Genomic DNA, 15,000 nt, shown 5'->3' with positions numbered 1-15,000 from the left:
GGGAGGGAGGGAGAAAAGAGTGGGCAGAGTCAGGGAGAGAGACTAAAATTAAAAGAGAGAGAAACTTGCATTCCTTGACATGTTGATATGATGTTACTCGTTTCAGTCTCGTTCCTTATACTCCCTTACTTTGCTGCTTTGCCCACTTTGTATTTACAATGCACAGCCTTATCTTTCTGCTGCAACTATTGCTTTGCTGAGTTACTGGACTATGTGAGGTGTACTACTGGAAGGATTGCACTGAATTGATGACAGTCTACAGAAATTTAATGCAATCCACTGAGCAGTCTTTTTAGCCTTTCCTAACATAGTTACCCATCTTTGTATGGGATCTTGAAGGTGAATTGATGTTTTCCCATCACATTTAACTTTATACTCTTAGCCACTTGGTTTCCCTTCACATTAACTCAATAAATGTTCATTGGCTGTCTCTCTGACTTGAGCCCAACGTGACTATTCAGTGGCGTTTGTCCTACAGACATTTGAGGTGCAAAGGAAATAGATTTTCTGAAAGGTGATTAACAATAATTATTTGACATTGGTAAGATTGTTTAACAAAGGGATTCACCAAATGATATGGGATCCTAGAGGAGAGAACAGCTAAGTCCAAAAGGTAGCAGCATACTCAAGTATGAATGATATAAGCATCAAAGAAGGTGACATAAGACATTTTAAGTAAAGGAAACAAGATCAAAAGCTGCAAATTACAAAGGCATATGAAACGCCCTTGAATAAAGGCTAATTCGATGTATCTGGAACTTACAGTATATGTGCATGTGTATGTGTATATGTGAATATATGTGCATGTGAGGGGAGGCTGAGGGGTGGATGGGGGAGTATGAGGTTGTACTATTACAATGACTGGAAACTTCTTGTGTAAAGATGAAACTTATGCTCCATTCTCTTACTTTTCTTTGTACACTTTAACTTACCCACAGTCACAGTGTCTATATGGAGCAAATGATAATTCCAGGTAAAATGTGAGTGGATGATATCTGCCCTTTGACCAGCAATGTGACTTGGTCAACTGCTTTCTCATCTCCTCTACTGGACAATTTGCTCTTCATCCCAGGGTGCCTCCCTCTCATGGAAGAAGGTTGAAACCTGTGGCCTGAAGGCTTGGAAAACCTGCTCAGCTGAGGAATGTGGGCCCACAGGCATGAAACCTGGTCTCTTTGCCCAATGTAAACAGGAAGCAACTGATGGTTGTAATAAAGAAAACTGAGATTCTAGGCAGGGGAACTGCTGGCAGACAGCACCTGAAGCAAACAGGGGCCCAGGCTCTCAGCTGGTAAATAGTTGCTGTAAAGTCAGAAAGAATACTGCACCCCCTCCTCCTGACCAATACACAGTCCCTGTGTAACTGGAGTTGTCAAAACTTGACCCTCTGTTTTTGAGACAGGAATAAAAGGAGGCAGAGGTGGGTGCACAAAAGCTTTTAAAGTATGTGGCTGGTGGCATTCATATCAGATGACACAGCGTTCCTGTCACACAGATTGAGCTCAGGTGCTCGAAATGCTTAAGGTTGGGGACATGGCCTTTTGTCTGCCACCCCTTTAGGGAGCTGCTTGTCTCTGTAAGCATGCTTTCCTCCATTGAGTGTGTTCCCAGTCGCCAACGGGAATGGAGTACAGCTGACTCTAATGAAATGCCATGTTTATTGAGTATGAAATAGTGTCAATATTTTCTTTCCAGCACTTAGATTCTGAGAACACAGGGATTCTCAAGAAATGATGCTTATGATGAAGGCTGAGGAAACATTCAGTAATCCAGTTTGACAAACACTGACCTCTGAGAGGGCATTCTGATAATGTATGCGGTGTTGGCAGATGAAAATGCTGAGATTAATTACATCTTAGCTTTTAGAAGATCGTGTTTGATGATGATGATATCAATGACACTAAAATGGCTAGTATTTATCAATTGTAGGAAACAAACTTCTGTATGTTTTTTCAATGACTCAAATTCCAGCCTCACCTCAATTCATTCCCCTAGGCCTTCCTGCAGAATGTGAGCACATAGGCTTGTACACACATGCACACTCATGCGTGCACCACACAATAATAGGTCATAGACAGATGTTTTAAAAAACTTTTATATAGCATCCTGTGAATTTGATATTATCAGTATATTTACTTTAGGGAAAAGAAAGTATAAAATTCAGGAAGTCTAGATAATTTGCCAAAGGGCACCCATGCCATGTCATGCCCACAGAGGTCAGAAGAGGACATTGGATCCCCTGGAAACTGGAGTTACAGATGGTTGTTAGATACCATGTGGGTGCTGGGAATCAAACCCAGGTCCTCTTCAAGAACAGTCAGTGCTCTTAACCACTGAGCCATCTCTCTAGCCCAAGCTCCAGCCCAAACACATTATGGATGTTTCAAACATAACATCGCCTAAGTTAAAGTAATCCTCAAACTTATGGTTATCTCCATTCAAATTAACGCAATTATCCTGTACGCAAGCCAGTACTGTATCATCTTTGAGGTTCCATCATTTTCTATATCCTGTCAGCTAATGGTTTTTATTAATTCCACGCTGAATGTTTCAAAATTTCCTTATCTTTTCTCCCTTCTATTACTCCCAACTTAGTTCAGGCTCTGATATCCATTATCTAAATCATTATATACACATATTAAGGAAATATATAGATTATATACCAGCTAAAGGACACTACACTTTCTCTATGGATAATGTACATAGCATAACATACTTCTAGTCTTTTTCATAAGAACCAAACCTCTGATTCCATCGATTAGCTTGCACTTTAAAATCCTTGCGTATTTCTCTGCTTCTTGTTAAACACGGCCTTGCACAATGATGAGTATGCCATCTCATTTACCTTTGTATCCTTAGCAACAATCATATCTGTACTTTGTGATTATCAGATATGTTTGCTGAATAGATTCTAGATACTTTGAAAGACTCTGGGAGATAACAAATTTATATGTATTTAATAATAAGTTATTTTGTTGGCTTGTAGGTCATTTGTACATTTTGACCCCGTGTAAGTCACCTCCACAGTATTTCTCTCCTCTGTGCCACAGTTTGCTAAACTGAATTAAATCACTTGAGGAATTTCATTTAATTATGCACTTCTCCCATTTTCCTCTTTTTCTTCCTATTTCATTAATGAGAGAAATTAAATAATATCCCTTTAAAAATCTTGTTATATGAAAACATTCACATTTAAAGGGATTCTAGAGCCACCAAATTGTCCTTCTGCACATCTGATCTTCAACATTAATATAATACAGCTTTAATCAAAGTCAATCCTAGAAAAATTCCTAAATACATATAATATTATGACATAAAAACCAACAACAAAAGAAAGACTAAGACTCAAAGACCTAGATTAAAGCACTTATCATCTCACATCCCAGATGGAGATCATTTCTTTCCTAGACAGCTTCACTTGGGATGGTCTTTGAATAAGAATTAATTTGGCAAATCAAAGTACCAGACTGTTGTCAGGAAGAAAAAAAAGACTACCACTTTAAGAATAGAAGCTCTTTCAGTGGTCTTTCTGGCCATTATCTACACTCATCCCTCCAGAGTTGCCCTATGCAATGCCCTCTTTCTCACTGTCCACTCCCAGTGTTTGACATACCCCACTTTATTCTGTGATAAATATTGTCTATCTTCTGCACATACATAGAGAGGAGAAAAACTGCTTTAAAAACATATCTAATAGGTCTAAAATGTAATTTGGTTAACCAAAAGCCAACCAAACAATTAACTAATGTTCATCATGTCCAGATAGGCATGTGTATGTGTCTTGCACACACACATGCACACACACACAAACACACACAAGTATCCTACTCTTCTTTAAATATGAACACTATCTGCCTTTTAGCCTTTGCAGATGGAAGCTCTAGGACTAAGCATAATGCTCTGGTGTACTAACCACATTCATGGGTATTTGGGCAACGATTATTTCAAATTCCCTTCAAATTCTTTTAAAAATTATTTGATTGGGTTTATATGCAGAAGAATAAAACAAAGCACTTTCAGACACTAAAATGAGACTGTGTCATTTCTCTGCAGTTCATGGAACTCATTCCTTAATCATTCATCATGAACTTCATTCAACAGAAATAAGTACCTGTTGCACCAAGAATGAGGAATAAGAGGTTGTCCCAGGAAGTGATTTATGCTATAACTAAAGCACCTGGTTTGTTTTCACTTATAATAAAATTCAACTATTAATACAAATGTATACATGTAATTTTAATGATTAGAACTAGATTGCCTTTTCAGGAAGAAATATCCTTGAGAAAACACATTACTATGGGTTTTTTTTTTTTTTGGCTTGGATTAACAGGTATCTTAAAAGAAATGTAAATGTCTCTCCATTGCTAATAATAAAAAAGAAAATGAGGAGTTTGGGGAGGATCTGGACCTAACAGGACAGAGAAGATGATAGACAGCATGTCTGAGTATTTTTACCAATAAGGAGTTTTCAGAACAGGGAAATCTGGTACTGCAGTGTGAAGTTAGGCCTTTAGCATGATACATGACCCTTAGCGAGTCTACTTTTACATACATGCCTTGTTGAGGTTATGCTGCTGGTCTTGGTTTTCATTTTGTTTTGTTTTGTTGGCTTTAGGTGGTGAAGAGTCAGGCTAGGAGCTGATGTCAATGGCTTGTTTGAAGGATTGGGAAACAGGAGTATCATATGAAGTGCAGCAACATGATCTGTGAACTAATTCAGTGCCCGCAATAATTGGACCAGAGGCAAACCATGAAACCATGAGCCTCCAAGGACACCTGCGCAAACCCTGAGGACCACTGGCCTTGCCTAAAATGGACTGAAGCCAACTTACTGATTTTCAAGTGGGGATTAAGACTCCATCTAGCCTCAATGCCTCAAATGCTTTCAAAGTTTTTATCAATTTAAAATCATTTGTTGGCATACCACATTTATACACTTGCATAAATCGATGTTTATATTAATGCCAGAGTTTTAATATGTGCCATCAATAGGTCTCTAAACACCAATAGCCCAGGTTTGAATTTTTAGCAAATAGGTAATATATTGAAGTGAAGGATGGATGTCCAGGTAAATATGAAAAAGACAGAAACGATAAGTAATCCTTGACCTATATTTGTTCACTTATATGTATATTTAGTTTTGCAAAAATAGTTTTATTTTCACTGCATCTTCAGATCCAATCATTTTACCTTCTAACTACTTTACACACAACTTGTCATCAGGAAGAGATGAGAGAAGAGCTTAAGGGACTCTCCCTGCCACTGAGGAATTTAAAATCTGCTTAAGGAGATAAGAATTGAAGGCATAAGAAGAACCATAGCTGTGTTATGTTTTATGGGGCATTTACACACATTATCCATTTGCACTGATGACAGTCCAGTGATATCAACAAGGAGGGTAGTAGCCACCACATCCACTCTAGAGACGACACCATCAAAACCATCCCATACAGAGAAGTGACCAAGGGATGACCACAGAGAAATTCCTGACAAGACATACTAAACCTACTTCACAGTATTCTGGTTTTTTTGCCTAGAATAAGAGCTATACAGAGGAACCGGTGTGCAGTAATGCAGTCAGCCAAACATAAGTATTACAGTATTTTACAATATTCTATTAAAAGAAGTGAGCAAGAAAGAACTACCACATTATGACTAATACGAAGATAATATATAATAACATCTATGAAATAGCTATACTTTATGTTCAAAAGTCCTATAAAAGTATTAAAATTTTTATTGAATTCTTGTGTATTTCATAAAGAAAATCATCTTCACACTTCCTTCCCTTTGGATTCCCTCCCACCCCCCTCCCCCACTGGAGTTGATTTTGTCATTTGTGTTAAGATCTATCGTGTGAAGTTAGTGTCCCCAGATATCCCTCAGTGTAAGTTCATGCATTGGGATCTAGTCAGCCAGTCTAGAAATTCTTCCTTTAAGAAGATCAGCTCTTCTTCACCCAGCAGTAATCAGCTACCAATAATTCTTTGACTAAGATTGGGGCCTGCTGTTCATTTCCACAGTTCTGTGCTGGGTTTTTGTCTGCTTAAGTTTGCATGGGTCTTGTGCAAGCTGACATCATTGCTGTAGGTTTGTATGAGAAGAGTTCAAGGAGCCTGTAGGACTATTTCTGTATGGTCATGCACCTTCTCCCTGACTCTTACAATCTTTACCATCCCCTCTTCTGAAGTGATCCCTAAGCCCTGGATGGGTGAATTTTAATATAGGAGTCCTGTCCGGGACCCACACTCTGCAGACTCTTATTCTCTGAGTTTTGGCTGCTTGTGACCTTTTGCATTTCTGGCTCTCCCTTATGAAGGAGTTTCATTGATGGAAATTGAGAGATGCATTAATGTCTGCTTTACTCCATGTTCTATTTTCAGTGAGCCTTAGGTATAGAGGCTAGATGTGCCACTTAGGCTTGGACAATTCCAGTCATGTCTGTGTGTGAACAGTTGAACTCTCTATAGTCTCTGTCTGTTGCAAGAGAAGCTTCTTTGATGAGTGACAACTGGGATACTTGTCTGTAAATATAAGGATTCATATTCTGCACATAGTAAGAAATTATATTTGTCTAGGGATGCGACAGCCTTGTGTTTTTCTCTAAGATCTATGACCTATCCAGCCACGTATATTTGGCTATGTTTATAGCACCACACATGAGTTTCTTCCCATTGAGTGGGCTTTAAGTTCAATTAGGTAGCCGTTGATCACCCCCAAGATAAAAGTGCCACTACTGCACCAAGGGTCATTTTACGTGCTGGTCATTGATATGGTTTTTAGGCCTTGAAGCTGGGATTGGACTATTGATTGATGGAGCTCAGGTTGTGTCTTACCATATCTTAAAACTGTACATGTTCTAGAAGCACAAAGTTTCACAAACATATGTGCTTTGAAACAAGAGTAATGTCCAGCACACCACCTACCTTGCAAATTTCAAGGAACTTCTCACTGGTGTGTTGCATAGGGTGCTCAGTAAAAGTAGCATATGGAACGACAGTGGACCATGGGTTCCAGCGAGACAGTAGGGACTGCTCCTCCGCACTCCCCCAGTAGATCCTAAGACCTTCTCCTGGTCTCCTACAGGAAGGAAATTGTTATTAGATTGGACATTTCTGTGAGATAAATCAAAAGAAAACTATGGTAAAGGAAAGCGGCACTCTACTTGGCCAATCTAATGCCACTGAGGTAAGTGCTTACTTCACATTGAACTGTTTGGGGAAATTTAGGAAGTAAAATGAAAAAGAATTTACTTTCAAACAAGATAAGTTCAACGGGGTGCTGAGAATTCCATACGGAAAGGGGAGACAGTGGCTAGAACTGGAAATATGAGTGTGGCTGACCTCATGCCAACATCTGATGGTCATAGTTAAGAGAGAAATCGAAGGCAGGATCATATGAGTAGGACAGGAGAAAAGACATTTAAGATGGGAGACAGATTCAAGGAAAAAGGAGATGACAGGATGAGACATGGTAAACAGAAGCATGAATGACCAAGAAAGGACATGCAACTTCCAAAATGGTAATCTATGATATTTGAGAGAGAGTTGCTTAGTCTCCTAATTCAGTGATCTCAACTTCTGTCTCTCATGGTCCTCTGTTCTCTGCACATATTCCATCTAGTGAAACTGCATCAAGGCACACACTAATGATTAAAGACACTAATAGTTTCTACCCCTAACCTCAGTACTGATTTCCAGTCTGATATAATCCAGGCCTGATCCTCAGGGAAATCCAACTACAACATGAGGGGAAGTCAAATTGGGAATTGGAGGAGGGAAGTCATGGTAGAAGAGTGTGACCACATTGATTGACAAAACTATCATTTCTGCAGCCTCCTCTTTTAGATTTGTCTAATAGAATTTAGGGTTTGTGGATTTCGACAGCTCTGAATACAGAGGTTCCTGGAGGTTAAGCCAAGCTCAGGTGCTTTGCATTCAACAAGCCTTAGAACTAAGTTGGCTGTAATTCTAAGCAGCCCCATAAAGCATCTCAGAGGTATCCTTTCTTCTAGAAATTAAGTCCTGGGATTTTTAAAATATAAAACCAGAGCTTAATTGTGGTGCCTTCACAAAGCTGTCACTTCCTGTATTAAGGAAGAACTCCTTTGGGAATGTAGAGATGAGAATAAACACAGTTTCACACATGTGCAAACAGCCCCACCCTCATACTAGCTGATCCCTGGGCTGTTTCTTGCAAAAAAGAAAGAAAGAAAAAAGTCTGGCACAATTCACTGCCCAGTTCTCAGATACTTGATGATTATATTTTAAACTTGACACTCCATACTTTTGAGCTTAATCTTTTGCCCAAAAAGTATAATATAAATTAATTAATTAATTTAATAATAAATAAATAAAGTCAGGAGAAGAAAACTCTGGTCATGCCGCTAAAGTTCATTTTCCAAACCTCTACCTTCTCAGCTGCTCTATTCACATTGGCTATACCCTCATATTTTCCTCCACTCTATTTTTTTCTGGTCTGACAATAAACCCTAACTTAACAAAAACATGCTTGCTGGCTTATGGAGTATTCCGGGGTAAGTGCATTAAAACAACTTGAACAATAGAATTATTTACTGCTTCATATGTCAATTTGTTTACTGATAAAATTTTGTTGGCTCAAAAGCCATGAAAAGCCTGTCAAGATAGCTTGCCTAATAAGTTTGCATGTTATTTATTTATTTATTTATTTATTTATTTATTTATTTATTTATTTATTTTACCTTAAGGAAGCCTCAAATGAAAGTCAAGCATAAAGTGAAGATGCACTTTATTGCTAAACAGGTAATCAACACGACCTTTTTCGGAGCATTAGGCTCTTTTTTGAGCCTGGGAAGTGAAGCTGGAAAGAAATGCAGAGCTGGGGGCTGGAGAGATGGCTCGGCTGTTAAGAGCTCCTGCAGAGGACCTAGATTTGATTCCCACCACTCACATGGTGGCTAACAACTATCTGTAACTCCAGTTCTAAGGGAATCTAACAGCATAATTCCAGGAGAATTCTGACTTCTGCCAGCACTACACAACACGGGTGCACTCACATACATGCAGGTAATACACTCGTACACATAAAATAAAAAAATAATAAATAAAACTTAAAAAAAAAGAAAATATGAAACCAAGCAGCCTCCCAAAAGGCAGTATTTGAGGAGTGCTTATAAGGCCCTGTGGTGTCAGAGTGCTATGAAAGTCTGTGGTCACCTTCTTTTCTGTTAAATATCTCTGAGGCAATTATGGAGGTTGTATATTCCTTTATGAGAATCCTGTGAGTTAATAAAATGGAGTACAAAGTGCAATGAACATGATGTCCAACAGTTGTGTGTCAGTTATAATTTTGACTCTTGATCCAGAGTGATTATGGACAAGTAACCTTTCTCTTTCTGAATCTCCTGAATATTCGGAGGTAAATATGTTTGTACATACAAAAAGCCATATGATTTCCCCATCTGTCCTTTAGTCTTTGGTGGTTGTGACATTTAGTTGCCTCAGTAACAGGGAGTTGAATAAACAGATCATCCCTAGCACTCACCTAGCCAAGAGCATACATTGTTCACAAGAAGACTTTGGGTTATGACTTCTAGAAGAAAAAAATTACCCATCACTTCTGGGAAGGTTAGGAGTTACTACAGTATCTACAACAGCACAAGGAGACAGCCTAAAGTCTGAAAACTGAAGAATATCAGAGCCAAAAGAGTTTTTGAAATCTATGCCTCAGTGCCTTCTCTCTATAGATGGGGAAACTGAAATCAAAGTACCACGACTTTCTTTTCCAAAGTCTCACTACAAGGCACAGATGAGCAGGAGAGTACCCCAGTCCTCCACACACCTCAGTCAGAGGTATCATCTCCATTCTGGGCTATGCCTACAAAATGCAGTTAAGGATAAAGTCCTGTTTTACACAGAGAAGCCTTATTTCCGATGGAAAATTAGTAAAATAAATTGTCCCAAGGAGCCTGGAATCATTGTAAGTGAAAGTCATTCTCAGAGATGCTACATAAACATCAGAAAGAAAATCTCTGCCTCAAATAAGCTATAGATTTTTATAGATGCTCAATAATAGCAATTATAAAATTATAGGGAAATAAGGTACTGGCAGTTATAGGGAGAATTTAAGTAAGCTTAGTCACAAGTGTTAAGAGGAATAGTTTGCTACCACTGAGATATTGTGCTGGGCTTAGTTAAAGTGAGATACAGTCCCAAATCAAGAATGCCAACACTAAATTATTAAGCAGTAAAAGAATTCTTTTCTTCCTGAAATCTTAATTCTGAGCATAAAGCATGGCTTTCAGTAGCTCTGTGTCTTTGGGCATTTTGTATCACCTTTGGGATCTTAGTTAACTTTTTTTATTATATATACTTTATTGAATTTTTGTGAATTTCATACAGCACCTTGATTTTTTGAGTAACAAGAAGATAATAGGTGGGCTAGAGGGACGAGTTGGCTGCTAAGAGCAATTGCTGTACTTTCAGAGGACCAGAGTTTGGATCCCAACACCCACATCAGTGTGCTGACAACTACCTATAACTCCAGTTCCAGAGGATCTGATGCCCTCTTCTGGCCTCTTCAGGCACCTACCCATATGTTCACATGTGCACACACACATGTACACATACATAAGTAATTAAACTGCTATTTAAAACAAAGAAAAAAGAAAAAGATGATGGATAAAAAACGTTTCTCCTGCTTTAAGGCACTGCCCAACTAACAAATATTGAAACATAGCATTAGTAGAGTATGTATTTTTATTTAACCTAGACAATAATGTACTTTTGGCTAATTTGGTAGACATAAATGTAACTACAGGAAAAAATGTGACCAGACCAGACTTAATCACATCATGAACTCAAGAACCCCTAATGAGATGGAATAAGAAGGGGAAGCAAATCTCCAACCCACAGGAAGTGTCTGGATGTTCTGTGCTCATTCACAGCTATTGATGCTCCTCTTCTTCCTGAATCTGAATCCCTGGATACTTCTTATGTGTTCTGTCTCACTTCCAAGGAACGTTTTGATGTATATAAGTCCCTAAACTTAAGTTCTTTCAACAAACCTCCATTTGGGTAGCTTAAGCCAGCCTTTCAATTCTATTCAGACTAAATGAGTGCAGCTCCTGAGTTAGCTCTTTTAATGGGTTAAAAAACAATCTTTTAAACCACCTCAGAGAGCCACTGCCTGAAGCATTCCCAAATTCTCTGTCATCAATGCTACCACTTACTTAGAATGTTCTCTGTTCATACAACAGTTGTAGATACATGAGGAGACTCAGCCTCCAGGCACCACAAAACCAAAATCAGACAATCTCTGAGCCAGTTTGGCTACCATCTCCATCTTCCCAGAGCTCAAACACATATAGATGTACACATATAGACACATAAACCTGTAAGTTTCCTTGCAGATGTGAAAGATTTTCATGCTAACTTATTTTATTCTACTTTATGTCTTCAAGGAAACCTCTGGAACTGGCTTGCATTTCCTCAGTCCTGGAGGTAAGAAGGGTTATAGGTCTTCACTCTTGGTAAACTTCAAAGCCTCCCAGAAGCAAGTATAAATCGGGCAGCTGCTCCATAGGGGCTTGGTGTAAAAGAAGGTTCGCAATAGTGATTTTTAGGACTACCTAGACTACCTGAGTCAGAAGACCCATTAGGGCAAGTTTTCACATCTTACACACACACACACACACACACACACACACACACACAGACACACACATGGATGACCAGAATTTTCAAAGGCCCCTGTTCTTCCTTGAGTCATTTTAATTACACGGTCTACTCATTGACTCAGAATTTTAAAACAGTTATTGGCAGGGTAGAAAGCCTAAGCAATTACCATTTTCAATCAGTACAGCAGACCAAGTTTACCTACTACACCGACAAAGCAAAGGCATGCTGAAGAAATGGCGTTTGTATCAAAGGAACTACTCATACAAGGGCCAGAGGACCTACCATCATGAAAAAGAAGTATGTTTCAACCACAAAAGCAGTTCCTACTTGAATTGAGTGAAAACATCCTGCAATAGCAAGCTTTGTAAGATTAGAAGTGACTTTCTTAAGGAAGGGCTTCTCTCTTTAAAATCAGTTTTAGCTGGACTGGAAAATATACCAGCCAGTGTCCACTCTGGTTTAACTTGCTCTCCTCCTTGAACTTTTTCTTTCTTGAGGGAGAAGTCACACATCTTTTCTATAGGACAACATAGCGAATTTCCTTTCCCTTACCTCCCTGTTCTTCTTCTACCCTGACCTTCAAAGATCTTCTGCTAAGGCTTAAAGACCTCCCAGCAGAATTAAATGAGGCTACCTCGCTCCCCAGGAGAAATGGCAGCTTCCATCATTACGTCCTCCGTCAGCTGCCCCTCCTTTCCACTCATCTCAAATCTCAAAGCTCCACCACAGAATTAAAAACATAGCTTGAGGCACCAAACTGAGATTTATGAGGAAGCACAGATATTAACTCTTGCTCTAAACACAGGGCGTGTGCTTGTAAGTACCGGTGAGCAAACACTGGGAGGCCATGGGGGGAGGGCGGGCACCAGGAGAGAGCGATTCAGAACAGCACACTAGATTTTCTTCCTGTCTCTTCTTTCCTACTTTACAGCTTTCATTGTTGAAAGGCCAGTCCTCTAGACCCATGAAATGTTAGTCTCTTGCTTATTTAATCTGGACAAAAGCAGGAGCAATGTTGGCATCGCATCGTGTCGGGAGGGTATTCAAGGCTCCTCTGCTCACTGAATGACCTCAGACGAAATATTTTCCATGACAAGAACCCAAAAGACGCTGGCACAGAGTCAGACAATAAGATTTGCAGAATGTGTTTACATTCTCTCAGTGTCCCCAGGCTGTTCCAAGCCCGTCAGCAGGTGCTGCCTTTATCTGCTCTCCTTGCTCGCCTGGCTCCCTCCCAGAAGTTTCCAGGGCTTTGGGCTCCATAAGATTAACTATTTACTGGCATGGGTAACCAAGGAATTCTATGGGTTATGCTACTGGAGGGGAGAGTGAGTGATAAAGGAAAAAGAACTGCAGTGTCACCGCAGGGGTTTCAGAGGCCTTGTGCTTCGCTGGGAAGAGCCTTCAGTAAGTTGAGCCCTGTGTTCATTAGCTGGCCTGACTGCTAACTTGCTGAGTAACTTGGACCCTTTACTTCTCTCCAGGCATCCATCTGTGAAACCAAGCAGGTGAAGTTGGAGCATCTAAGTCTTTTTCTTTTCTTCCCCTCAGTAAAACAGGATCTGTGCCGAAAGACCAATTTTGTATTATGTGCACTAACCAAAATGTCAAGGGCCAATTAACGAATCTAAAAAGTACTCAGGAGGTGGTGAGATCTGAAGAAGTGGTCTTTAACTGCAGGCATAAAGACTTGACAGGATTAAATTAAAAGCAGAAATCAGAGAAAGTGACACTGGAGAGGTACAGAAAGTGTGACAAAAGGGCTCTGGATCTCCCAAGCTGAAGAACATGATTCATCTGCTTTGGAAGTCTGGCTGTGCTGGACTAGAAGTGGTGCTGTTCATGGCTGAGGGGAAGAAGACTAGGGTCCACACCAAGGTCTTACTCCAAGCTTTTATGACCTACAGAGCTAAGATGATTATATAACTAAGATTTCCATATTATTCCTTTTTTTGGACTGCTAGATGTCAGGATAATAAGAACTCTAAACTGAGAGTCAATAAAACCTGGGGCCAGTCTTAGCACTTACACTAATGAATGCAGTTCTAGAATTAGCTCTTTGAATGGGTTAAAAATCAATCTTTTAAACCACCTCAGAAAGTAGGCAACACAAGATCAGAAGTTTCTAGAGGCCATTCTACACAATACTCTTGGACCCATCATAGCAAAGGATTGCCTACTTTTGCCTTCTGGTTAAATAACACAGAGGTGTGCCTTTTATTTTCCTCAGGATAGCTTATTTAGAAGGAACTTATTCTATAGATCATCTACTTATTTTCTTATGCTAATAATTATGAATTCATCTACTAATAAAAGTTATTCCAGGCCCTATATGTTATGGCCTAGAAGGAATTTGTAATTTATCATTTATGTCCTATGACTCTTCACTCCTTAGTACCACTGAAACAGAAACTGAAGTCTGTGAGGCCTCACTTATTACTATTAAGACCCTCAGAGCATCTGTCTGTGCTTTCCAGCACTTTCCTCCATGAAAGCAGCTGTCAACCATGCAGAGTGAGATGCTTTGTCCAGGGCTCTGCGAGTTGCTTGACTGCTAAGTTCATTAGTTGTATGTCAACGAATGTAGAACTATTCTCTGCCATTTCCTGATGCTGCCAACACATTCCTGACTCTAGTTACTCTTATTCTAATTTGATTTTTCTAAACTGTTGACAGGGAGCCTAAAATATTCATTACTATAGGGGTCATGGGCAAATAAATAAAAATATCCTCTTTTTCAGGTCATTTTCTATAATGGAAATGCATCCATTTCATAGGAAAAGTTTTGGTTTCTTCAATGTCATATAAGTGAAAGCTAATCCAATGACACTGATGATTAAAAACACTAAAGAAAAAGTTATTGTCATAAGCATTTAAATGGTTTATTTAGAGTCCAAACTTGTAGTTCAGTATTAAAAATGATAACTAGACTAGGGAGATGGCTCAGTTGGTAAAGTGCTTGCTGAAGAGGATGAAGACCTGACTTTGGATCTGCAGTGCCCATCTAAGAAATTGAGTGTGGCCAGGTGTGGTGGTGCATGCTGCCTTTAATCCCAGTACTTGAAGGGCAGAGGCAGACCGATTGTGAGATCAAGGCCAGCCTAGTATACATAGCTGTTTCAAGCCAGCTGGGGGTATGGGGAGAACCTGTCTAAAAAAGACATAAATAAATAAAAATAAAGTGGAGAGTGATAGAGGAAAACACTTGACATCACTCTTTGGCCTCCACATATACAAGCATACAAATGCACACACAAACACACACGCATACATCACACACACACACACACACACACACACACAGAGAGAGAGAGAGAGAGAGAAAATAACCTTTTTACTA

General features: G+C 39.4%; 1 protein-coding gene across 1 annotated transcript in view; it reads right to left on the bottom strand.

Moving 5' to 3' along the window:
- The window catches only part of Tprg1 (tumor protein p63 regulated 1), a 112,776-nt gene that overhangs the window by 5,370 nt on the left and 92,406 nt on the right, over positions 1–15,000 (bottom strand). The window contains exon 4 of the mRNA XM_008839676.1: positions 6,927–7,080. Within this exon, the coding sequence (XP_008837898.1) occupies positions 6,927–7,080 (154 nt within the window). The remainder of the gene's footprint in view (positions 1–6,926; positions 7,081–15,000) is intronic.

Source organism: Nannospalax galili, unplaced genomic scaffold (genome assembly GCF_000622305.1).
Source record: "Nannospalax galili isolate Female #2095 unplaced genomic scaffold, S.galili_v1.0 scaffold559, whole genome shotgun sequence".
Lineage (NCBI taxonomy): Eukaryota > Metazoa > Chordata > Mammalia > Rodentia > Spalacidae > Nannospalax > Nannospalax galili.
The sequence above is the reverse complement of the archived record's forward strand: the minus strand, read 5'-3'. Positions and strand labels throughout refer to the sequence as shown.